Here is a 27,224-nt window from a genome sequence, read left to right on the forward strand (position 1 = left end):
GTGTTACAAGGCATAACACAAATACGTATTAAGACATACACTTACAAGAGGAGGATGATCAAATAACGAAAAGAAACCGGGAAAGTTTACAGTTGCTGGTGTTTTCTTCTGTTAAAAAAGGCAGAGTGGAAGTTTAACTGTTTCAAAAATGTGTCTGAGACTCTGAAGCAGGAGGGAGAAAGAGAAGTGATGAGTTTATGCTTCAAAAGGGTGTAATTTGAAGTTGGTTATATATAGGAAAGATTTATAAAGTGGTAGGAAAGAGAAAGAATTTGACTGAAAAGCAAGTTGTTGACAAATGGAAGTATAAATTTTCTGCAGAAGAATAGTCTATGGTCAATAGAAATTGAGAGTAAACAACAAGGGATGAAAAATGAGTTAAAAATTGGAGTGATGTATGTAGTGCTGACTTTTTCAAACTTTGTTTTGATTGGTCAATTATTGAAAAAAATAGTTTTGATTTTAATTTAAGTGTTGAATAAAAAAGGGCTTGGACTCGTTCAAACTTTTGTTTCCGCGTGTGTATATGTATATTTTTAAAAAATAATTCATGGGATGATTGAATTTTCTTACTTTGAGCAATGATTAGGACTAGTATTTTTAAGGTTTTAGTAATTTATTAATTTATGTACTATAGAATTATGAATCAGAAAATATTGTGCAATGTTTTTTTTTTCTAAGGCTAAATGATTTATGGGTCCTCCTAGACAATGACTTCCTATCTCATATTTTCTTTCTTTTATTTTTTGTGGTTTGTTAGTGTCTTGTTGACCCCCTTGTTCTAGAAGTGGTAAAATAAGACTTTATTTGTTAATATCCTAGATTAGGGGATGTGTAGTTAAACTGAAATTGAAATAACTTTGAATTATCCAGTACTTAAGATGGAATTATACAGTTATATATGGTAATGAATTTGTTGATCAACTAGGTTAGCACCCATGCAATGCACGGGTTTAACAGTAATTTATCTTTGGATTTTTGTTTTCACATTTTTTTATTAGCTCAAAATGTTTATAAGCTCACTTTAATTGACCTCAATTATGCTAAAAACGCTTATTAATCAATGACAATTTTGTTGTTGTAAAAAAAAAATGCTAATAACTCCTATAAAGACTCCAACAACCTAATATCAACCTAAATTACCAAAATAATAGGTACCTATTTTAAATTAATCACCTAAAAAATAGTTATTACCTATTTAAAATTAAATAGCATTTTGTTTCAAAAAAATAAAAAATAAAAAGCAATTGAGCGGGAAATCTTTTCATGAGATAGTGCCACATATACAACTTTGAAAAAAGATGACATCAACGGTTGCTACTTTAGTATTAGTTATAGATAGATGTTTGAAGTGACCTAAATTATAACTATTTTTTTGTAAGGTTTAAATTGTATTTTATGTATATTGCCCCTTTTTCTCTCCTCTCTCCTCTCTCTTCTAGGGTTTTAATTTTCTTGGCCGTTTAGGCCGGAAATAGTCTAATTTCTTCGGAAATTAGACTATTTTCGACCCTTTTTCTTTAATTCAATTTAGTTTTTTGTTTTGTTTTACGTTTTGGTGTATTTGCTTTGTTTTGTTCTCTCCATCTGTGAGAGTCTGTCCCAATTTTCTGGGATTTTAATTCTCATCTATGGATGAGAATTTTATTTTTAGGGTTCTTATAATAATTGGGAAAGTGATTTGGATTCCTATGGGTCTGGGATTTGTCATCAACCGGTCGATCAAAACATCAGCGCAGATTGCGGAGGTCTCAACTTGGAAAGATGCAAAGACATCGAAAATCATTGCTCGCGTCAAGCTTGAAGCGGTGGAGTATGAGCTATGCCAAATATGCAAATTAGTTATGATTTTGATTGTAAAAGTTATGATATTTTCTCTAAATATGTGGTTTACAGATCCTTATTATTGTAGATGTCGTATGACTTTTATTTAATGATATTATTTTTCCCGTTAAAAAAAAATTATAACTATTTAACTCGGATGAAATACTTATTTGATTTGTGTATATTTGATCGATTTTATATTCACAGTCCACTTTAACTCTCTTTAATGATTTATATTTAAAGGAAATATAGCAATTACACGGTAATATTTAGAGATAAATGTAGTTTTTTTTTTTTAAAAAAAAAATCCTATGTTTAATAAACTAAATGCCCACTTTTTCATTTTTTTTTTTGAAACAGGAAGCATTAATATCATTAAATAATAGCCATACTACATCTACAATAATAAAGATCTATAAACCACAGATTTAGAGAAAATATCATAACTTTTACAATCAAAATCATAACTAATTTAATTTGCATATTTGGCATAACTCATACTCCACCGCTTCAAGCTCATATTTGCCCACTTTTTCATTTGTTGATGATTAATAATGATGAAAATTCGAAAGTATATGAATTTAAAATTGGCTAATAGTTAAAAACAATGTAAAATAAAATAGTACTGCTCAACTCCGTTTGGACAAAATAGACCTAAATCCGAAACTAATGACTAATTAACCACCTATAATTGAGAACCAAATGAAGTGCATATTGACATATTGTTACCCAAGTACGTGGAGCACATCACGGCTCCTTCCTCTACGTTATTCTCTCAAATCTCCTATGAATTGAATTAGGTTGGGTTTTTCAATTTGGTACTTAATTTTCAAAGTTTCCATTCTTTAGACCATCTGTTGGTGCATGGTAAATTATGTCTGATCTCGACAATTCTTGATCCTGTTTATGGAATGCATTAAAAGCTAAGTTACTATTTTCCTACAAAAACATGTTTTTGCCATCATGAAAAATTAACTTTTATGCATTTCAAACCGGGTTAAGTTTAGCACATGCGAAACAAAATTAGGAGTAGACGGCTTAGGTTTTATGCTCACACTAAACACGTATTTATTAGTGATATTACTACAACAGATATTAACATATCACGATTTTTTGGTTTCGTTTGGATCCACTGTTTCAAGTACACAATCTTAAACTTTCATTTAAGATTTGAAATCAATAGTTACATTAGAATTTACAAGTGTTAGATAAACAAATTAAATTAAATGTATATTATGAGCGCCATTTATGAGTAGTTTTCGATTCATCTCTTATTTATAATTTTGGAAGTCACTTATTCAAAAACGACTGTTTTTTTCAATGTACATCAATGATATACGAGTAATATTACATGTACTCAGCACTTCCCTAAGCTTATACAAACTATAATTTTACAACTATATTTGGTTCGAAGTATTTTACATAGTAAACTCTTTCACCATTGAATTTTCTAAGACATTGTAAATGCTCCTATTTGTAGTTGTTCTTTAATTTGTGGTACGACATTCGTCCTATTTCTCTTCCAACAATAATTTGTCACTTAGAAATTTCCGTTATACTCCGTATGTAATTACAAATTTGTACATATTCGTACCATATTTATCTAGAAATACTTCTCCCTTCCTTCTGTCCGACTAGTTGAAGTTTTGACTAACTTGCCTAGGCCTAATTATTGAACTTTAAATGAATGTTCGAAAAAATTATACTGGTTCCAAATTCATATTAGTCAAATCTTGTCAAAATCAATTTCATTTTCTTCTGGAGCCTAAGAAGCCATATATGATATTTTTGTAGACGAGATTTGACTTTTTTGATAGTCCTCACCCCAGAAAGTCCAAAACTCCACCATTTAAGCAAAATGAAGTTCAAGAGTGTTAGTCACAATATATGATTAACTATAGTTTTATAATCTATAATAAACGAGGAGTACAAACAAAGTATAGTCGTATAGATAAACTATAATAGATTAATACATGATCTCAGATCACAAACTCTACCAAATAGGTAATAATACAGCAGTAATTTGCCCAAGCCTAAGGCAAATTAACTAGGTCTTTTTTATTCTTCTGATAATACTCATAATTAGTTGCTACGTCGTACTGGCTCTTAGTAGGTCTGCAAAATACGAAAAGAACGTTATTTCATTGCCAAAGAACAAATTTTACGTAACAGAATTAATTAAAAACAAATACCAGTAAAAGAAAATTTTAAGCCTAATAAATATGATGGAAATTGATTTAACTTCAATTTGAGAGTTTTTTTTTTTTCTTGTAAAACAAATGTTGTTTTACATACTATATAATACAGTTACAACTTTATATGTATAGTTAGTTACGAGATTTGAATGTGACTATATTTTTTCTTATCACGAAATCATAAAATGAAGTCAAAACAAGTTATGTAAATACTACTCCGTAATTAAATAGTACTAAAGTTAAACTGTATTATCTAATCTGAAACGAAGAAAGTATAATATTATATGTAAAACAGAAACTATAATTTAAAAAATAATAGTTGGAAGACATACCCTCCTGTAGGGATCATAGACATTGTCAACATAGCGCTCACCAGTCCTCTCGATGTACTCGATTGGCCCACCGTGGTGATGGTGGCGGTGGCCTGGCACGACATCAGTCACAACCTCAGCCACAACCTCATTGTGGTGGCCAACCGGAAGCACACGGTTACCATATTCATCAACCCTATACTCGGATGAGTACGAGCCACCATATGGACCTTCACGGACGACTTCCCTGTCCGCCTCGTAGTAGTTGTTTCCGTAGGGGCGGTTCACGTATGCCATAGTGGGTTATTGGATGGTTTACAATTCTAATAAGCTCTTAATCGAATTGTAGTTTTGTATTGCTTTGGTTGATGTTCGAGGTTATGCAAAAGGGATAACGTGCATGGTGTGCTTATATAGTGGTGCAAAGTACATGCATGCATACTTAAGAGTCGGTTCATTTGGAAATGCTTAGTTTATTTCGTGTCGAATCCAACTTCTACTGAAAGAGACCATCTTAGGATGACATCGATGTTATTCCTCTCCGTCCTTTATTATTTGCATCATTTTCACTATCTTCAAATAATATATCCGATTATGAATATATTCAGATTTTATATGTTTTTTTTTTCTTCCTATAATTTATTGAATTTTACTGTCAAAGTTAATGAACTTTGATTTTTAATTAAAGATGAGCAAACAATTAGGAAAAATCGGAAAAAAAAAAAAAAAAACACTTTAGCGGTCTATCTCTTCATTTGTCACTCCTCCACATCATTTCCATTTATATTCTATTTTTAAATTCTATTTCAAAACCATTGATTAGGGTTCGTTTGGCATCAATGTGGTTTTCTGTTTTTTGGTTTTTTGTTTTTTTAAATCATATGATATATATCATGTAATGAATAAAAAATTAGTCAAATTTATTAAAATTATGATAATTTTGAAAACTAACAACCAAAAAGTGGAAACACCTTTTTCTTGTTTCCTGTTTTTGGTTTTTAGTTTTCAAAAAAACAGAAAACTGAAAACAAAAAAAGAGATTGTCTATAGGTTTAGAGTTAGAAGTATTAAACTGGCGAATTAGGCGAATGTCATCATGAAGAAAAAACCATGCACATACAAGCACTTATAGTTTAGATAACCAGTTATACAAGAACTTAACTACTTAAGTATAAGCTTATGAAAAAGTTAACTTATGCGTAGTATAAGCTTATGTAAATTTTTTCTTCATAGGATTGGTTGTGGTTTGGGTTTGCCACCCCTTATAATATCTACAACGCAAATAAAAGTTTTAAAATTTTTAATGTAACATAAAAAATATAAAAATAAATAAATAAATAAATTCAAGAAATTATAAAATAAAAATAAATATTACATAAATAAAATTATATTATATAAATAAAAGAAAATGTTAATGATACTATTTTATACCAATTAATATATATACCTATATACTTTGTACTTTATTATTTGAAACAAAAAAAAAAATAAAGTCAATTATGAACTACATAATCATTAAAATATTATTGTAGCCTTTCAATCGGCCACTATAAATTATTCATAAAGAACGTAAACATAATTATATCCACTATAATCTTTTGAGAAAAATAAACTTAGCTTGCTTGTATGTCTTTGTAACTAATTTTGAGAGATTGTGATAAGTTTGTATATGTTGGTCCTTTTTCCTAAAGTTTGTTGACTTTGACGGAGATTGATCTTTAGACCCTTTTCAATGGTGAGACTTAAGTGAGTATTTTTTGGAGAGAGTATTTTTGCAATATATACCAATAAGTTGGTATCTAAAATTAACAACTTTAAAAGAAAATTGCTAAGTTTAGATACCCAACTTTTAGTCTCATTTGACAAAACGTGCAAGTCCTTATCAATATTCTAATAAATTTTGTAATTTATTTAAGTTTTACCTTTTTTTTAATCTTACAATATTTGATAATAAAAAAGAAATGGATTTGGTGAGCCATAAATTGAAAGTGACATTTGTATATTTTAGAAAGTCTCACAATTGGGAAATTAGGCTTCAAATGAGTTGCTAAATTGAGAAGTGAATATGATATCACCATTGGAGGTAAAAAAACAACTCATTTTGTATTTCAATACTAAAATTTGAGTCTCACCATTGGAGATGGTCTTGTAGTATTATAATATTTGTCACGTCTGGTTTCCTAAAAAAAAAAAAAGTTGTTAGTTTGTTACTGAATATGTTTAAGGTGAAGGTCATTCTATTTATTAAATTTCTTTGTCCATATTTGTTAGCTAGGCCTCAAATTCAACAATTTAATGAGTTATTTACCTTAACTGATTAAAATAGCACAATTGAATCAACTTTACATTTCAAACTACTATGAGTTTTTTTTTTTTTTTTTTTTTTTTTTCTTTTAACTAGGGATGACAATCCAGTCTGAATTCGACCCTACTCCGCCCCGATCCGAGGTTAAAAAATCCGCTCCGAGTTCGACTTTGTTAACATAATTCGACTCCGAGTCGGACCCTACAAAAAATATAACAAAAAAATCCGACTCCAAAATATATCCGACGACTATGACAGATAATCCGACTCCGATAGATCGTGGATTTTGGTGTGGGTCATGGAGGCATTGGGGTGTGGGTTGTAAAGACCCAAATAGGCCAATTTTTCAAAGTATATTGAATAACGAAAAAACTCGTAGTCGGGTCAAATCAGAGTCGGAGGTTGGATATTGAAGTCGGAGTCGGAGTTTCAGAGTCAGATGTCGAAGTCAGATTTAGTCTCTGACTTCCTGTAGGGTCGGAATCGGATTTAGCATAATCTGCTCCGAATCCGACCCGTTGCTATCCTAGTTCAAACTAGTGAAGGTTTCTTAAATTAGCATACATCTTCCACACTTTAAATAAACGTGACAGTACAAAAGTAGCAAGTAAAGAGATGAAAGTTAATTCACACTATGTATTCATTTGCAAAATATTAAAAAGCTATCTCACCCCTAAAATTGAAATAGCATCTTGATCGACCATCTCGTACAATAAAAGTAAGAAAATAAAATGAGAACAATCCATCAAATAAAACTTAAGCACTAATAATAATACGACAAAGATGAAAAAAGGGAGAAAATTAAGTGGAAGTAGTTTTCATAATATGAGAACAAGTTCTAATACAATGACAAAAGAATCATCAGTCATCTTCAGACAATTAGACCAACCAAGAAAGATACTATATATTGTAGATTTGGTGCCTATAACATCGCAATTTCAGCAGCATAACTCCAAGTGTATGTTCATACATCTTAACAACAAATATCAAAGGAATTAAATTCCACTTTTATCTACTTAGGAAAATAAAGTTTTATTCGATAATGAGTTTCTAGTTAACTTCCAAGTTTTTTTTGAACATTAATTTTTTTTTTTTTTTTTTTTTTTTGAGAGTACAGATCAAAGGTCCAAACATCTATGTTGATACACTTCTTGTCTGATTTATTATTAAAATTACGCGTTTAGTAGACAAAGTATAAGAGGATAATCTAAAAAATTTTGAGATCCTTCACAAGTTTTTGAAGATCTATAATATCAAGATAAATTCCGATTAAGAGGAAAAAGAAAAAATTTCTACTAAAAACTATATAAAAAAAATGCTTCATAATTGAGTATTTTACAGTTAGTAAGTTTACTACTCCGTATAAAATTCATGCAAAATTAGTGCATAATAGGGCCTGTTCATATTTACTGATGACTTGAGCTGAACTAAACTGATTGAAGCTAAATTGAACTGAACTGAACTAAATATTTTATAAGAGAAGGAAATTAGGAGTTGAACTGAAATTAAGCTGAAGTGAACATACCCTTAATATTGTTTGAGAATTTTTGTACTGATAGTTTTTTAATCCTATATCCATCTAAGATAGATAATTATTACTCATGTAACTATCTTTCATACGTAGTAATTAATTTTTTTTGGACAAGGATTATATGTTATACTAAAATGTGTATAATAATATACACAAAAAAAAAAAAAAAAAAAAAAAGCCATCTGTTACTTTCGTTCTTTTTGTTCAACTCACATAAAAAAGCCAAACTTTAGTAACTTTGACCATCTATTTGTACTAATAAAAATAAATAAATAACCAATTATCATTTAAATCCTATTAGAATCATTTTAATGTGTAATATCTGAATATCATATTTTCATAATTTATATTAGTAATTAAAAGAAAAATAATCTCTAACAATATCAACTACTAGAACAGATTGTGCCAGCAAGGCTCCACCAAAATCATAATAGTCCTATAATAATAGTGTAAAACCGTAATATTAGGACATAAAAAGAAAAGAAAAACACAAGGAATAGATTCGTCACGTCATGAAACATGCAAAGTACGAAGTGATATGATTCCTATTTTCTCAACTATATAAGCACAGCATGGACATTGCTAATTTGCATCTCTCACTCAAACAAAGCAAACCATCAATCATAGTAGTAATCCCCTAAGCAAACCAACAGCAATGGCATACGTCAACCGCCCCTACGGAAACAACTACTATGAGGCTGAGAGAGAGGTCATCCGTGAAGGTCCATATGGCTCCTACGCAGCTGACTACAGGGTGGATGAATATGGAAACCGCATCCACCACCACCGCAATGGCTTGGGAAACACCGTAACTGAGATTGTGAGTGAAGTCCCTGCTCACCACCACCACCAACACCTTGGTGTACCTGGTGAGATCATTGAAAGGAGGGAAGAGCGCATTGTTGATGCTGCCTATGATCCATACAGGAGGGTATGTGTTTCTTCAACTTCTACTTATTTACTTTATTTTTTTTGTTCTGAATGATTATTCCATCAGCTAATTCACTATTTTTTGTTTTGCAGATGTACTAAGGCTTGGAACCTTCATGACCCTTACAGTATTAGTATAATAAAATGTCCCCTTAGCCTCTAGACATAGGCTAGTCGCTAAGGGATGGTATTCGGTACAATGTGTGCTTATCTATCATGTAATGTAACCTACTGTTGTTTGACTTTGTATCTCGGTTCCATTATGAAGTTATAATATATGGTGTTTTGCTTTCTAAAACAGGGAGTCATTTCCTGTCAAATGATATGAGACTGCACTAAATCAATATTAGCCTTCCTTGCAGATCCTGATCTTGCTTCAGAAAGCAATCCCATGCCCTTAACAGCATGAACTAACAATTCTCTTCTCTATGGCCGAGTCCAAAAAGGACAAGATGTACTCAACCTTATCCCGAATATAATTTTGAGTGTTTAATACTTTGAGATATCCGAAACAAATAAATTTTAAGAACTTTTTGGTATTAAGAGGGTACTAGTGCTGAAATAATCAGCAATCAGATGTTTCTAAAAATTAATAAGCAGTAGACAATCAGTTACTAGTCCGTAGACAGGAAAGAAGCATAAAATCTAATTTCATTTAGCTGAAATAAAGGATAAGACTACAATGACCAATATGTTTGATTAGCACAAATGCAAGCTAGCCATATACATTCAGAAGGTACTCACAAGATCATTAAATTTCTGAACAGACTTTTTTGGACACTTTCAGACTCAAAATATGATGTTTAAGCCGGCTTCAGATTTAGAGGATATAACAAACATGTCTGTCAAATTTTCTTTGCTTCCATTTTCATCATCTGCAAATTATGAACAAATCAGTTAGAAGTAAGAATTTGAACAACAGCTGCATTTTATTTTTCATACACACTTTGCCTAAACCAGCTATTATATGAATATATGATATAAATCTATGATGCACTTTGCATAAATCCAGAAAATAATTTTTATGTACTATGTAATTATGGGATATGGATTAGACTACAAAAATGACAGACCCCAACTCCCAAGTGTTTGAGCAGCACAAATGCAACAAACACATTCAAGAGGCAGTTACAAGATCATTATCAAATTGTACAGAACTTGAGGAGGTTTTCAGACTAGTAATAAGCATGTTTAAAGGATGGAACAAGATGTCTATCAACATCCTGCAAGATAAGTTCCACCCATTATTCGTTCATAAAACAAAATATAATCTTGCTCATAATCTGCAGTTCTGCACTAGTGCACTACATATGAAACCAGTTTCTTAATACTGGATTACTGGTAGTTGTAGATTTATCTCCTTTCAATCTTAATAAAGCTATAAAAAGAGTTCATTGTGTTATTTACTATCCTAGATAGATATAAAGATTAAAGAACAAAGAATGAAATTAAGGTTCAACACCCCCCCCCCCTCTAACCAGCACAGGCAAAAATGCAAAATCCACCTACTACAAAGTGATGAGATTAGGATGAATGTAAAACTTGAAAGCAACAGCCTAGCTTAATTGATAAATATTAACTCTTATTCTGTGCAGACTTTCGGACTGAAGATAGTGTTTAGTGAAGAAACTTGTCATAAAGGATGGCTCTTAGACTGTATATGATTAAACTGGCAACCAACAAAAATAGTGCCTGGATAAGATTCTGGAACTTATAGCTTTCAAAACTCATGGAGTCTGGCAAAAGAACTTCAGTCTTTAATCAATATCCTTGATTTGAGCCTTTATAGTAATAGCAGAAGGCAGTGTGATCAAAGTCAGACTTTTTTTTTTTTTTTTTTTTTTATAATTTTTTTATTTTTATAGCAAAAACCTTGCATAAACCTTCTTCTTCTAACCTTATTTACTTAATATATTTGGATTTAATATGCAAATTTTGGTTCATCTTTACATTTAGCTAAAAGACTACCAAACTCAATCACTCTAGAGTCTAGACCAAACCTATCATGCATCACTAGTTGTTAAGAGCAAGTACTTTTTGGACAGCATAACTTGATCTGTTCATGAATCAATCAATTGGTTAAAGTTTGCCTTCCGGAAAAATAGATTGCTTAACAGGGTGGAAAAAAGTCAAAAACCATTATGGCCCTTTTGATCAACTATCACTTACTAGTATAGAATCTTTAGATGAAAGAGGCCGAAAAAAATAACATATATAAAGTCCAAATATTGCAATGTGCAAACTGAATCCCTATCTATAGCATCAACCAAATTTCAGTCTTCTTTCCCCAACTACAAAGTTTCATTACTGAATGAAGGCTCAAAAATATAAGTGCATTTTGATAAGTGAAAATAATAAAATGGCAGCGGATATGATTCATGGGACCAAACACTTAGAAGTTGGAACACATTCTCTCATGTATGAATTATGAAACCATGTTCTAATATTCTACTAATATTCTACTAATGACCGCAATAGAATTTTATAGATTTATATTCAAACCAATTAATTCAATTTTAAAAGTCCATGTTTCTCAGCTAATTCCAAAGACATAAATAACAGAATATAACCATCATCCATGGATAAAGACGTGAGAATGAAATATACATGGTTAAAAATCATATTTGATCAATTGCATTGCCCTGTATGTCTGTACTTCCAAGAAATGCCTATTACCTTTGATCATGATCAATGATACAGATTTGAAAATGTTGAAAGAAAAGAGTGAACACTTACCAGGCGAATCCAAGAGAGTTGTGAGGAATCTTGATTGCTAGAAAGTTCTGCTTCTTTCACACTTCTTTTACAAAGCACCTATTTCAGACTATTAAATTGGGTTCTGCACCAATAGCTGTTCAACACAAAACTAATCATCAATAGTAACACTAAAAGTTAAAGAGTATTTACCAATCAACCAAAACAGTAATATTTTAGTTTGCCAAATTAGGCCAGTAAATAAAAGCTTCATACAAATGACTTTCTTTGCTGATTGGCAAATCGAGCCAACAATGAAATACAAGAAAAAATTTACAAGTTCATGTTAATGTTCCAATATCTTCTATATGCCTGAGAGCCTTTTCAGTTATTTCACAATTCGATATGTTAGTTCACATTTTTGGTGAATTACATTTTGAATTAGCATGTTGGACAGAAAAAGGTTGTCTGCAATAGCAATTTGGCTCAAATAAAACAAAAATCATTGTGAAAAATATACTAAGAAAGGAAGACAAGGAACAAAATAAATAAGAAAATTAATCACCGATTTGACTGATTTAAAGAGTGACCTTAAGCTTCTTTCATCAAACAAGGGTCAAGAATAGGTTCTAAACATTAATAATTTGACAGCTCAGAAACTTCAACTCAAAGATTCCATAATTCTCAGCATGAAAAATATTAGGTGTCAAAGGAGCATATCAAATTTCCCTTCACCAAGATATTGTAGTAAAAAAGAATTTGCTTCAGGAAAGGAAAGTTGGATTCGAAGAAGACATTAAAGTGCAAATGGACACGATTATTCACTTGTTTTTTTACACCTACAAGTCTGCAACTCGGCCTTATAGATGCCACAATCATCTAGATGAACATTAAAAGCATCTTAGAATGCTGGCAAGTCCTTTACCAAAAGAGGAGAATAAAAAAAATATCGATTCATGCAAGTAAATGAGAAAATGTACCTAAAGATATCCCCATATTCACCACTATATAAGGACCTCCATCTCAGTGTGTTATCTTTATCTTACTAAAGCATAGAAAAAAAAAAATTCATTGCATTAGTCCCAAAGCACTCCTAAGCAAACCAACAACAATGTCATACCTTAACCGTCCCTATGAAAGCAACTACTACGAGGCTGACAGAGAGGTCATTCGTGAGGGTCCATATGGCAACTACTCAGCTGAGTACAGGATTGATGAATATGGAAACCGTGTACCCCACCACAACTACAACCAAAACCAACACCACCAAAATGGGGTGGCCGGAGTTGTAAAGGAAATTGTGAGTGAAGTCATGTCTGGGGGCCACAAACACAACCACAACAACCACCACCACCACGGTCCAACTGAATACATTGAGAGGAGGGAAGAGCGTATTGTTGACAGTACCTATGATCCATACAGGAGGGTATGTGTTTCTTAGCTTTTACTTATTTATTTAGGGTTTACTTATAGGTGTTCATTCTTTTGGTTTTAACTACTTTTTACAAGTCTCAAGCGTTGGTCGACATTACAAACACTTCTATTAAGAATTTTAAAAAAAATTGAGCAGGGAAACTAAAGGAACCATGGAATCACTCATAAAATATAGTTTTTGTTTTCAAGATATTTGACTCTAAAAGCTCATAATGATATCTAAAGATTTCTATATAAGTTTTAGTTAAACAATGTTCTTCTTTTTTGTATGATTATATTGTCGCCTAACTTGCTCTATTCATATGGCTCTTTTATGATTTGCAGATGTACTAAGTAATGCCTGCTGCGTGCCTACATGATTCAGGGAAAGTGACAGCAACTATAAGTAAAATAAAAATCACCCCTTAGCCTCTTGGCATGGGCTAGTTTCTAGGGTTTGGTATTGTGCTGTAACTTTACATTATGTTGTTTAATGATGTACTCTACTTTTAATGAAGTTTTAATTCAATAGTTTACCTAAAGAAATGGATTAATTCTTGTCCAGTTTTTATAAAGTTTTCAATATAACAGCTAAAAAAAAAAAAAAATCAAACAAACAAACAAACGAAAAACAAATACAGATAAATCACATCAGACTTATCTTATGATTAATATGCCTATAAAAAAAATGTATCATGAAGCTCAGAGTTATAAAAATAATAGTACTCTAATTCAACAGCAATAATTAGCATATTTCCTGTCAATAATGAGGACATGAAGTCTAGAGAGGACAAGATGTACACAATGTTATCCCTAGCTAAGCAGTGTTATCAAATACAAAAATCAATTGTCAGACATTCCAGAGAAGAAAAAGTCTAGGAAGCAGAAAGGCGTATTGTAAAGGGAAGAAGTGATCTTATCAATCAAGCATGTTCTAAGAACTTTCTCTTAGTGTGTCTACTGATAATATCTTTAATTATGTACAAATAAAAGTACAAATTTGATATTTTTGAAAACACACATTAAAAAATCTAACAATATCGATAATATTCAATTTTTTTGTACATATTAGTAAGAAAATGCAGTCAAAACCAATAAAGTTTGACCTTAAAATGTCAAATGGAGAAACTAATTTGAAACTTGTAAGTGAAGAACAGCTATAAAAAGAAGCCTTTTGGGTGCAGAAGGAGAGATGATGATCAGTAAATGAACAAATAATCAGGTTATTATCAAATTCTTGATATAAGCGGATAATTGTAGCCACAAGTAGTTTGATGTAGGTAGGTTTGATCGGGTGAGTATTCTACTCAAAGTTCACTCTCTCCCTATCATTTGCTTTCCCCAATAAACTGAATCTGTCAGGTTTTAAACTTGAGAATTTAATCGTCTCGTTCTAACCTCATCAACTTGAACATATTGAACTTGTAAATCTGTACTTTTTTTGCTCTTCCTTTACAAATTTAGTTATATTGACTTCCATAAACAACATGTTTGGTAAGGTGGACAATAATTGTGGTCCTTGAGCTTGACTAATACCACTAAGGCCCTGTTCTCCATCGTATTTAAATAATATTGAGTAACTAATTTATGTTTAGTATTAAAATAATTTAAGTTTAGCAAAAATAATTTAATTTCAATAAATATAAGTTCAGCAATAATCAGGTGAAGAAAACAAGGCCTAACTATGTTTTATTTTGGTTTTTGGTATTATTTCTCCAGTTCTGGTACAGGTACTATTCGAGGATTTTATAAGTGAAAAAAAAATTGTAGAAAAGACAGCAATTGCACCAACTGGTTTGCAAACCTAAGATTTTGTTTATTTAACCAAAACATGAAGGGAAAAGTGATAAAAGCAGATCACAAACTTGCAGCTAGAATGGTAACAAAGCCAAGAACAATTAAAGTAATTATACGTGTTCTTCAGTGTATCTTTCCTGATATAACGAGAGGAATCAGAATAATTCCTCATTAATTAGCATACTTAATTAGATGTAACAAGCCATATTCCTCAACTTGCAGTGACATGGATATCACAAAAACACATGCATCTCCTATGGATATAGATTAGTCAAGACTTCTATGATTATACCCCTCTTTCAAAGACCAAAGAGATAATATTCTGAAAGGAGTGGTAGGATGTATTTGATTATAATTAAAATTACAGGCAACAATGAGTTAAAAAATTTATATTGAAGACAGTGTATTTACTTTACCTGATAGATTCGAAGTACTAGAGAGTTGTAGAGAATCCTGCAAGCTATAATGTTTTGATTCTTTGTAGCTGCGATAGTGGGTGCAGCTTTCACAACTCTTTAACAAAGCGCCTATTTCAGATAATCTGAATGGAGTAGATTTCAATACAATGGTTCAACTTCGATCACTTCGTCAATGTGATGCTGAAATTTGATTTACCACTCCATCAATTAAAACAGTGAAGATTTTTGATCAACAAAGTAGGCTAGTAAGCTGAAGTTTTGCATAGACAATCCCCAAGAGAAGACATATATGGGCATAATGAGCAAATAACATTACAATAAATTTTTCAAGTTTTATTAGTACTATGTCTTGTGAACAAGTCAAAAATTTATGTCACACAATTGGTGATATAACACATTTTGGATCATTATTCTGGACCCATAATGCTAAGTAGAGCAGCATTTTGCAGCAGCACTTGGTTAATTATCATTTAGTAAATACATTAAATAATTTATTGAACTATTTGATCAGAAGGGTGACTGGAAGCATCTTTTATTACCTCAAGAACAGGTTCCGAATAGTGACAGATTTTAAGTGGGAGTCTTGGCCCTCTGCAACTTAACTTCAGATGTCATAATCATCATTAATCAGTGTGAAGGCAATAAGAGCCAAAGGAGCAATTCAAAATGACCTACACCAAGCAAATGGAATAAGTCAGTATTTGCCTACTTCAGGAAAAGAAAGTAGGATCAGAACAAGATATAAAGCAAGGAAATGGGCAATTATTCCCTATTTTGCTACTGCAAGACATCTTGGCAACTTGATCTAAATGATGCCATAGTCATCTGCATGAAGATAATAGGCATCTAGCACTATGATGATATATCTTCACCATAAAAAAAGAATAAAAGCATTCAAACAAGGCATACAAGCAGCAAAAAGACCCCACAATATTCCCATTTTTACCTCTATATAAGCACATCATCTTGCTCCTTATAGTCTCACCAAGCAACAAAAACAAGCACCAGAAGTACTACTAAGAAAATCCTCAATGGCATACTACGGAAACAACTACTACGAGAGGGAGGTCATCCGTGACACCCCATGTGACTCTTACTCTGAATTCAACAGGGTTGAGGGTGGATATGGAAGGCCTGCCTACCCAATAGGCCACCATCACAACCACCACCACAACCCCCACAATGTGGTAACTGATGTTGTATATGAGTCCAGCACCATCCCCAGCTATGGCCACCACCACCACCATGGTGGAGCTGAGGTTATTGAGAGGAAGGAAGAGCGGATTGTTTATGAAAATGAATTCGACCCATGCAGAAGGGTATGAATTCTAAACATTACTTATTTAAATGGCTTCAAATTTGTTTTCTCATAATTTTTCTGTCACCCAATTTCCGTTCATTAATTTTTTCTCATTTGCAGATGTACTAGATTAATGCACCAAACCAGCTCCTGACTGCAAGATCTAACATCAAGTCATCAAGTATGGGGATTAGTACAATAAATTGCCCCTAAGAAATTAGATGTGTTCTATTTGCTACTAAAATTGGCAGGATGCTTCCTACAATGTATTAGTAATATGATTTGTAATGTAATCAATTGTTCCAATGAATCAAAATGGCGTTTTTCTTTTTATAAAGGGATTATGTGTTGACTCGTGACTTAAGGATCTACAGTAGCTTTACACACAGAATTACAGCACAACAATTGTTTTTTTTTTTTTTTTTTTTTTTTGACAAGTACAGCACAACAATTGTCAAGAACCACTTAAGATTTCATATCACTCTTTACAGTATACCCCATTAAGCAACAAGAAGACAGAGATACGAAAACAGTAAAATAACGACTCACGGGTCATAGAGTACAATACTCTTGATCACCTCCAATTCTATCAATTAAATTAAGCTAAAAAATAAAGGACAAAGACTCGTCAGACTGTAACTCAAACGATTTACGGATTGATCAACGGCTGAAAGCAATCAATCTATAGATTAGCAATTTAGTGGTTGTGTTGCCTAAAAGAAATTCTATGCATATAATTCTGTAACGAATCAGGCCAACACACCACCTTTTCTTTACACTGGCAGCAAGAGGCAGAAAAAAGGGGTAGGCTAACACACCACCACAATGGGAAGCACTACCTCAAAGCTGCAGTAGTTGTTGCTTTTAGGGGTAGTTGATGGCTTTGAGGGATGAAGACTAATATTAGTAAAGGTAGCAATTGAAGTTGTACTTGCCTAGCTAAGTAGTATAAATAGCTAGAGAGTAGTAGAAGGAAGATAGGCAGAAATTTGTATTGGGAAACCTAAGAGAGTTATGGCCTGAAGCCATTGTTAGAGAGTTATAGCCTCAAGACCTCAAATTATTTTGAGAGTAACAGCCTAAAGCTTTTAAACCTATCATTTGTAAACCTTTTGCCATTTTCCAATCAATATATACTTGCATTGTCCAATCTGAAATATAAAGCCAGAAAATCAGTCTATTACAATTTTCTTTTCTTGTATGATATTATATCTTATAGTCCAGTTCAGTTCAATTTAGCTCAAAAGAACAGGACCTTAACTGCTTTTCACTCTAGTTCCCAACATTACTTATTTAAGAAGTACACAATGAAGAAAACTTAGTTGACCAAATAATTTACGACAACAAAGATTACAACTTGCAAAATTAGAAATTGATTTTCTTATGAATATATGAAAAGGAAAAATCAATGATCAGACCATAAAGCTGATAAGACACAAGGTTTAATAAGGCCAATCATATAGATCCATAGATTATTATGATATTGACAAAACCAATATCTTTGATAAATCATCACCTTCATTTGACATCAAGCCGCCTTGTAGAATATGCAACTAGATCAAGATCACAAACATACTACTCAGCATACATGGTACAAAAGTTCTAAGTGCATGCCTACTGCCAGTGTTCCACTAGCAAAAGTTTAGGAAAAAAAAGAAGAGAAAGATATCAGAAGAAATAGGAGATAACCTGAAAAACCTAATGGATTGAATTTCATTACCTCAAAAATGTGTTCCAAATATATAGAGACAGATTACAAATTTGTATAGCTTCCCAGACAACCTCACTATGAAAATAATGAGCACCTAAGAATAAAAGCAAAAATATAATATTACTCCCGTAGAGCAGAACATTGAACACATCAGAATTTGCCTCCTCCAGGAAAATAAGCTAGATTAAATTTGTCAACTGCTCTTCCAGTTACAAAATTTGAACTCAAATATCCCACAATTTTCATGAAACAAAGTAATTGGACCTTATGAGTTGTTCGAAATATTAACAAACAATTCAGTCCTTCAACTGACCAAATATACAATTCAAGATAATACATTGTATATAACAGCAAAAAATTGTTCCAAACTTCCAATTATTAATTATTATGCAATGAAGCAACTTAAGCCATCAATGGGATGCATGGCATGATTATTCATATCAGCCATATGGATAGTACTACATAAACTTTAGATAGGTATAATTTTCTCAAGCTAGGCTAGCAGAATCTACGAGTCACAGCTCCATACAATTATACAAAACTCAAGTCTTTAGCATGTCTTTAACAAAACACCGTATTTCTAATTATAATCCCAGCCACTTTGCTATAGAATAGACAGCCCATATGTAGAAAACTAACATTATTAAACTCAACTTCTATTGTTCTACCTTCATTAAAAATTTTGTGGTTTCCTGTTTTTACTTGCTGGAATAAGTTTTCTAGTTATCTACTTATCTTGTCAGATTGGTATATACTTGAGGCATAGTAAAGAGTATATGATGATGGCCCTGTCAATGCTATTCGGCGGTTCTAAATCTAGGGAGGCCCTGTCACTGCTTTACTGCTTTTCGGCAGTTCTAAATCTAGGGAGTGTTTGCTAGTCCTTATTTAAGCAGAGTCGCAGATGCCCACTTGATCCTACAAACTAAACTAAACAATGCAAAGGGGCAGAAATTCTAAACAGTCCAGCTAAAAGTGTAATGTTAACTATAATTTTACCAAGTAGTCTATTATGCTAAGCCTACAATCTGGCCAAGGTTAATATGTTGTGGGAGATGCCACGACAATTGAATTCCTTTGGCCACAAGACCTTCATAGGTATGCGCATTTCTGCAAAATATTGTAGGCTGTAGAAGAATACTGTCAAGGAGGACAGACATGCATCGATTTTGTATTTGTATAAGCGTATCAAATGGAAGTTGCATACTTGCAATCCACAGAACGATCTCCACTTACAGTCACAACCTTGCCAATCGTCACTACCAAACCGAAGACCCTCCTCCAAACAGAAAAAGTAAAATAGGAAAGGCCTAAAATAAGTAACCTGAAACTTGTCCCTGTGCCCAACTAAATTCTAAAAAATAATACTAAGTTGTATATTTAACCTTGATATTGATCCTCCATTTACAATGGTCAGATCACCAAACAAGATTATGTGCCATAATCCACTAAAGTCATTCAGTAATAAGAAACTGGAAAGAATCTGTAATATGGGCTGACAAGTGGTATAATTTGAATATAATTCCAGTGACCACTAAAAGAGGCTACAAATTTAAAATTCAGTCTCAGTGAGCATAAGATTCAAAGATAGAAGGCAAGCACAACTACACAATATAGCACAAGAGAGATTTAAACCAGAATAAGTTCTAAAGATGACTTTAATTGTAGTTTATATATTAATTAACTCTACGCTTTAGTCACTACTCTCTACCAGACAATATATATCATGCCAGCACCACAAATTTTACCAGTAGTTAAATATTGAACAGATCCTAAAACGTGGACATATATTATAAAGGGCAATACTATTTGAGATTCACTCTCTATGAGCATAAATTTCATAAATGATTTGGAGTAAACAAAGAAAAGAAAAAAAGAAGTTATTCACTATACTTTTCCCGCTATATAAGCATACCAATTTGCAGTCGCTTCCAGCATTGAATCAAGCCAAATCAAGCATCAATTGCAAAGCCTCAACTAGAAACCAATCACCATGGCCTACCGCTACCAGAGTTCCTACAGTGAGGCTGAGAATGAAAACTACTCTTACAGCTCAATGGGGGGCATGGGGTACATGGGACACGGTGCCCACAACAGCCACCACGGACTTGGACACAGTGCCCACAACAGCCACCACGGACTTGGGAATGATATGTGCAGTAGCCAGATGGCTGGTTACTCCGGCTATGGCCATGCCAATACAGGATATGGGCTGGGACACCACAATGGGATGGGGAATCACTATGGGCAGGGCTACAACCATGGTGGTGGTGCGTTAGCTTCTAACTACGCCATGAACCATGAGAGTAGCTATTTCTCTGGCAATAATTCCTGCGACCCATGCAAGAGGGTAATTTTTTTACCACGAAAACATTTTGAAATTTCACTTAACATAATAATACTCCATACTTATAAGCTTGTAAATGTGTGTATTGTCCTAACATATTTTCTTATTTGTCCTTTTTATTGTGGTTTGCAGTTTTTCTGAGGCAAAGAATGTCCCTGTTAATCAGTGTTCCAGAATCCGGATTCTGGAACCAATATCTTGTAATTCAGAATTCAGAATTCTGGTAACAATATGTACTATGTAATATTTAGAATAAAAACCCAACAAGCCGTGGGCAACTTAGTAAAGGAGTGCAGTTTGCTAGTGGTGTATTACAATTGTACTGTATCATCAAGCCATTCTCTATTATGTCCTAATTGCTCTTATGACATGCTCCGTACTTCAATCAATATACTCATGCCTAGTTGGAGTGCTAATTGCTCTGGTGTACATGCCATATTAATTTTTTTCTGTCTAGCAAACGCAAATCATCTTCAAATGTTAAGAAACCAATTGAGCTTAAACAAAGTAAAGTAATTTGATTGTTACCAATCATCTCTATTAGCTTTTAGAAGATAGTACTACTTTAATCTCTCGAATTAACAGTAGTATTGCACAAATTACAAAAGACATTTTTTTTCCTTCACTCCTAGCACTTGAAAAAAAATTCTATTAGCTACTGTAAACGATAGATTGCCAGTTTAGACTCCTCTCACCAAGGCTTTGGAGAAATCAACTACCAGTGGAATCACGGAAGCTCTAATCCCTTATTCAGGCAAAGCAAGCATATGCTAATTAGAACAATGACACACATGTATGAGACTATTATCAGATTATTGGACCAAATCAATTGTGGTTGATGATCATTATGCTTAAGCTATTTATATATATTGTTACCTTTTTTTTTTTTTTTTTTTCTCTGTCGCATGATATATTTCAACACTTCTAATGACAGAATTTGCCAAAAAGAAACTATAATCCTGAGGAAGTCTATGAAGACTAATCATTAATGTTTTAGTTTCAAGCTATCAATTTCTACTATTTATGTTATTTATGTTATGAAATTGAACAAATTTAGATATTTTCATAGAATTGACTAAATTTTCGATTTTTCCACTTCTTAAAAGATAGATCTTACTAATTGGTAAATTTATGCTTACTCTAACTCAAATATTTCCTAATTATAAACAATTTCCTAATTATAATGGATCAATCTTTGGACCAAATATATGAAATTATATCAAAATTAAGAATCTTACTTGACATGTTTTTCCCAGAAGATTTAAAGTCAACAAAACCCAGCTACTTGTGCAAGAGGCTTCTTCTTCTGCAATCCTTTTCCATCTAACCCAAACACATCTGACATCCCTAACCTATAAAAACACCACTCTTTCATCCTTTACAACAAATTAAATTAAACCTCAGATCAACAATGTCTAACCTTTCATCCAATTCCTTCCCTCTCCTCTTCGTCATCATCCTCCTCTCATCATTCGTGGCCTCCGAAGCCAGAGAACCCCACACGATTAAATTCCGATCACCGGGCCTCTACCCCGAAGGCCTAACATACGACGCTGTCTCCCAACACTTCATCGTTGCCTCACTCCGAAGCACCGGCGATACCACCTTCATCTCCGTCTCCGATGCCGGCGTCACCGAAACCCTAACCCTAAAATCCTCACCAATCCCCCTAAACTCAACCATTCTCGGCCTCGCCGTTGACCACCGCCGTCGCCGTCTCCTCGCCGCCGTCAACTCCGAATCTCAACCCTTCCTCGCCTCCTTCAACCTCCACCGCTCCTCCCTCGACCTCCATTTTCTCTCTCCTCTTCCTTCCTCCGGCATCGCAAACGGCGTCGCTTTAGACCCCTACGGCAACGCCTACGTCACCAACTCCGACGAAAATTTCATCTGGAAAGTCACCGAAAACGGCGCCGTTTCAATCCTCTCAAAATCAAAGCTCTTCACACAATATACAGTAGATCACACCTCACCGTACTCCTACTGCGGCATAAACGGCGTCGTTTACGTCAACACCAAAGAGTACATCCTAGCCGTCCAATCAAACACCGGAAAAATGTTCAAAATCGACACCGATGACGGCACCACCAGAACCGTTATCTTGCCGGAAAATCTACCGTTAGCCGACGGGATAACTATTAGAGATGACGGCGTAGTGGTGGTGGTGTCCATGAACAGCGCGTGGTTCTTGAAGAGTGACGACAGCTGGGCCCAGGGAGTGGTAATTGACAAAATTGCCCTTGATAAAGAAGGGTATGCCACGTCAGTAACAGTAGGAGGTGGAGGAAGGGTATATGTGGTATATGGGTATGTTCAGGAGGTTATAAAGGGAATTTCAGAGAAGAGAGAATGGTTTAGGATTGAGGAGATAAAGTCGAAGAGAGAGAGTGAGGAAGAAGAGAGTTGGTTGTGGCCGTTTGTGTTGATTGGGCTGGGCTTGGCTTATTTTGCTTTTTGGAGATTGCAAATGGGCCATCTTGTAAAGAATATGGATAGAAAACGTGTTTAAGTTATTGGGCTTTTTGTTTTTGTTTTTTTTTATTTTATTTGTATTACCTTTAGATGTGATAATCAATTTTGTAATATTTTATATCTCACAAATAATACTCCAAAGTTACACGTAATATTTAACGGAGGTATAATTTTTCAACTATTTTCGTGTTTTTTTAAAGTTTGTTTAAAAATTAGAAGAAAAAAAAACGTAGGATTAATGCTAACTTCCCCTCAATTTGTGAAATTTTTATGTTGTAATGTTCTATACTTGTATGTACAGAGTAATACAAGTAATTACTCCGTCTCAAATTAGTTGTCACCAATACTTTAATTGATTGTAGTTTACAAGCAATTGAGCAGCAATTGAGCAATGAGAGAAAAAAAAAATTGATACAATAATTTTGTGGTTCAACCACCACTTTTGGTGTACTCCAGGCGCGCAAAACAGGGGCAGCAGCAAGGGTCAATTGTGAGAAGGAACAATGAACAACAGGACAAGGCCAATTAAGGGGAAGTTGAGGAAAGAAGGCAGCCTCCTTTAATCATAACCTTTGTGGGTTTCTATTTTAGTTAATTAATGTCACATGTTCTAGTTAAGTCTTGAGTATATGTATTGTAGTTAGGGGGCAGTAGAGACCATCCAGAAATTAGTGAAAACACATGAGAGACTTGTGGCCTCAAGCTACTGTGAGATTCATAACCTCAAGTTATGCCTATCCCTTGTAATTCAATCATCAGTGAATCAAATACTCAAGTTTAAGCCTTGGTTCTTGCAAATTGTCTTAAATTATAATTGCAGTAAGTTAGTCTATTACAGCTTACTCTTTTTTTTTCTCTGTTGATTACAGAAGTGCTAAACAAGCAGAAGTCAGCAATTAGAACCAGCCAACTCAAGACCAGAGACTGATGATTAGGTGCTTCTGAATAAAATAAAATTATGTTTACAAATATAGAATTTCCATAAATAATGCCCAACTACTAAAACAGCTGAATCACCATTACCTAATGGATATGCTTCAGTGTGAGCTATGTAAGAATGGATGACTTTACTTTTTGTACTAACTACTAAGTGTGTTTTCTTATTAATGAACAGTGCACGTTATGCACCGCTATTAGAAACTCCAGCAGACCATTCCAAGCACATGTTAACCATAATTACCAATTGACCCAAAACTATGGAAAATCTTCATCAAAGCATTTACAAAACAAAATCACTATCTAGAGTTCTCCATAAATAATTTTCCACTCCACTCAAAAGGTGCAAGGAAATTTTGCAATCTGCAACTAACTTTGCTCAACCTTAATGTCATTACAAAATATATAAAAAGTACCAATTACTGAGCTGGCTTTAAAGCAAAGATTAAGCATAGAAACTGAGAGAAAGAAAGTATATTGATCTCCATCCCCTCCAAAATTCATAACTAACTTTAACACAGTATATCATTATGAGTAGATTCAAGCAGAATTGATGGCATTTATATGGCATTGCCGTTCCATGGTTAAAAGCATTAAGTAATAGTATCAAATGGGAGATTATTTGACTTTAATTAGCTTGAACTGACCATTTCTCCCCCTAGTATATCTTACACATAAATGCAAATTTGAAAATGGTTTCCCCTATCAAACAATTCATGGCAGCTCCGTGTTGATAAAATTCCAGCTTGAACTGTAAATAGGAGCTTGCCAGCCAACATATTTCAAGCAAGTTGAGTTTCAGTCACACTGATCCAAATTTGAGGTGAAATCAAATTACATGATTTCAAATTGGTTAAATCCGATTCGAGTAATTATGTTATTAGGAATAACACTGAACCTATTTTTGTGATATCAAGTTCAACATAGCATTAGCAGAGAAAGAAATGAAAGGGAAAGTATATCAAAGTGTATTATTTCTATCACCATTTCTTCCATTATCAAACCAAAATTTGAAAATCAAGTTACAGAGTACCGACCAACAACAGGCCTTAATTAGACACTCTAAATTTCAGCAAAAAAAAGGTAGCTGTAGCATAAAATGCCTGATAATCATATCTGATTCAAGAGGCATGAAATCTGCAATCTTAGTTTCAGAAGCTTAGACAATCAGATATGTGCGCACCAAGGAGAGGCAAACTTTAAACACCCCCACCCGCAATGAGTTTTAGCTCTATCAAGGAATCATCTTCAATTAAACCAAGGGATGTAAGAATCTTAATTTGTCATAACTTATGAAATAATGTGCTCAGCTCACAAACTGTAGGCAAGTATCCCATCAGTTGATAGTCTCGAGATTCTAACTTTTTAAACAAGGCTAATGTCAAGAAACTCCAAATCTATTATTGTTTTAGGAAATTCTGACACTATATCTAGTTTGCCTTTTAATTTAGATTTGTATGCAAGAATTCTTTTCACCCTCCGTCCCCGTCCCCCTTTCTCCTCAACTCCTTCCCAACTTCCATGGCTCAGCTACTGCAACCACCATTGCACCCAGCAATACCAGGCTCCTGTCCTACCTATCTCTCATCCACCCTGTAAATCCTAATTCCTCTTCCCGCACCCACCACCCATGACTAACGCTTCCAGACCCTTTTCTCTTCATGGATTAAATTGAAGTCATGTCTTGCAAAGGAAAATGGGATTCTAGTTGACTAAAGTCTATTTATTCGATAGTATTAACTTGCATTTCATCTATACTTTAAAATTTAAAATTTCTTGTTTTCAATCTATGGAGTACAATAATCATTCAGATTTTAGTCGAATCTATTTATAAAAAACTCTATTCATCTGGGATCAAAATATAACCCATATTCCCATTGTTTTAAAATAAATTACAGCAATCTGACTTTTACACTTACTAATACAGTTATGCACAAATATGATGATTATTATCTTTACATATCTACAAGCAAAAATTATTAGTTGACATAGCAAAAATTATTAATTGATATTAAAAATATAATCATTTAGGCTACCAACAACATTTAACATAGTAATATATACTACAATACTAGCAAAAAAAACATAGATGGAGACTCAAAGTTAATATATAAATAGAACAAGAGTCAAATTGGCAATTATTTGAAATGGGAAAGTAGTATTTAATGTATAAAAGATACGATCAACACAACAAAAATAATAAAGGTAACTAATAACTTGTTTTGTTTGATGATTATTCGATCTACATATTTTGTGATATTAGAGTCATTATATGGTCTTTTTTTAGCCAAGAAAAGATGTTAAACAAAGTGAAACAAAAAGACTATTTGATTCTAGCGGATAAATCCTGAAAGAACAATGGGGAAGGGGGAAGAGGAAAGAGGAAGAACAAACATTGGAAAACTTTTTAATGAGACAAAGATGTATTTTTCAAAAATTCTTTCCTACTTAACAGTTAATTAACGGATTAATAGTTGTGGCAATCTAGCCTAAAATTGAAATGTACTCTGTAGAAAAAATATAAATGAAAAAAATTGTGCACCAAACTGAAATTCCAACAATACAAGGGTACTATAAAATTTTCCAAATTGATATGAGCGAAATTTGCGCAGCGCAACCCCAGATAACCTAATTACTCCTTATATACCCAAGATCCAAATATGTCCCTCTACAAGTCTCTAAAATACCCTGAAATATAAACCGTTAGGATATCACATTTACACAGTAGATGAGCCTCGTAATGCCCCTATACACTAGAAAGTTGTCTTTTTTAATGTTGTCTAAAAAAAGAGATAAAATAACTACTAACAAGAACACTTAAAATAGGCTTCTTCCTCATAACTATAACATATGAGATAAAAAGGTATGCAGATAGAAATGTATGCAGCAATTATAAAAATCACACTTTATTCCAATTAAAAATATAGCACAAGTCTGACAAATCACCTAAAATATTATTATAGTCATTAGCATAAGAATATATGAAGCTTTACCTTCAAAGGACCAAAGATCATAAACTTTAGGAACTGATGCTGCAAA

The 27,224-nt window shown here is 33.2% G+C and overlaps 5 protein-coding genes and 1 long non-coding RNA gene across 6 annotated transcripts; 4 read left to right on the forward strand and 2 right to left on the reverse strand.

The window, feature by feature from the left end:
* Positions 1-3,710: 3,710 nt before the first annotated feature.
* LOC110722566 lies at positions 3,711-4,726 on the reverse strand. The gene is made up of 2 exons (XM_021901828.1): positions 4,352-4,726; positions 3,711-3,939 (listed from the first exon to the last, which is right to left on the reverse strand). The coding sequence occupies exons 1-2, from the start codon at positions 4,625-4,627 to the stop codon at positions 3,931-3,933; spliced, it is 285 nt and encodes a 94-aa protein (XP_021757520.1). The 5' UTR covers positions 4,628-4,726; the 3' UTR covers positions 3,711-3,930.
* Positions 4,727-8,739: 4,013 nt separating this feature from the next.
* Positions 8,740-9,416, forward strand: LOC110722675. The gene is made up of 2 exons (XM_021901953.1): positions 8,740-9,097; positions 9,190-9,416. Exons 1-2 carry the CDS (start codon positions 8,822-8,824, stop codon positions 9,196-9,198), a joined length of 285 nt encoding a protein of 94 aa, XP_021757645.1. The 5' UTR covers positions 8,740-8,821; the 3' UTR covers positions 9,199-9,416.
* A 313-nt stretch (positions 9,417-9,729) lies between these two features.
* LOC110722676 lies at positions 9,730-22,110 on the reverse strand. The gene is made up of 5 exons (XR_002511626.1): positions 22,016-22,110; positions 15,959-16,090; positions 15,417-15,599; positions 11,833-11,947; positions 9,730-9,971 (listed from the first exon to the last, which is right to left on the reverse strand). It is a non-coding gene; the product is annotated as an uncharacterized LOC110722676 (long non-coding RNA).
* Positions 12,814-13,761, forward strand: LOC110722673. Its single transcript, XM_021901951.1, has 2 exons — positions 12,814-13,216; positions 13,549-13,761. Exons 1-2 carry the CDS (start codon positions 12,902-12,904, stop codon positions 13,555-13,557), a joined length of 324 nt encoding a protein of 107 aa, XP_021757643.1. The 5' UTR covers positions 12,814-12,901; the 3' UTR covers positions 13,558-13,761.
* Positions 16,386-17,056, forward strand: LOC110722674 (protein kreg-1-like). The gene is made up of 2 exons (XM_021901952.1): positions 16,386-16,738; positions 16,840-17,056. The coding sequence occupies exons 1-2, from the start codon at positions 16,451-16,453 to the stop codon at positions 16,846-16,848; spliced, it is 297 nt and encodes a 98-aa protein (XP_021757644.1). The 5' UTR covers positions 16,386-16,450; the 3' UTR covers positions 16,849-17,056.
* A 41-nt stretch (positions 22,111-22,151) lies between the features above and the next one.
* On the forward strand, positions 22,152-24,047 carry LOC110722670. Its single transcript, XM_021901948.1, has one exon. It carries the CDS (start codon positions 22,189-22,191, stop codon positions 23,284-23,286), a length of 1,098 nt encoding a protein of 365 aa, XP_021757640.1. The 5' UTR covers positions 22,152-22,188; the 3' UTR covers positions 23,287-24,047.
* Positions 24,048-27,224: the final 3,177 nt, after the last annotated feature.

The sequence above is a fragment of the Chenopodium quinoa genome, unplaced genomic scaffold (assembly GCF_001683475.1).
Source record: "Chenopodium quinoa cultivar QQ74 unplaced genomic scaffold, ASM168347v1, whole genome shotgun sequence".
NCBI classification, from domain to species: Eukaryota; Viridiplantae; Streptophyta; class Magnoliopsida; order Caryophyllales; family Amaranthaceae; genus Chenopodium; species Chenopodium quinoa.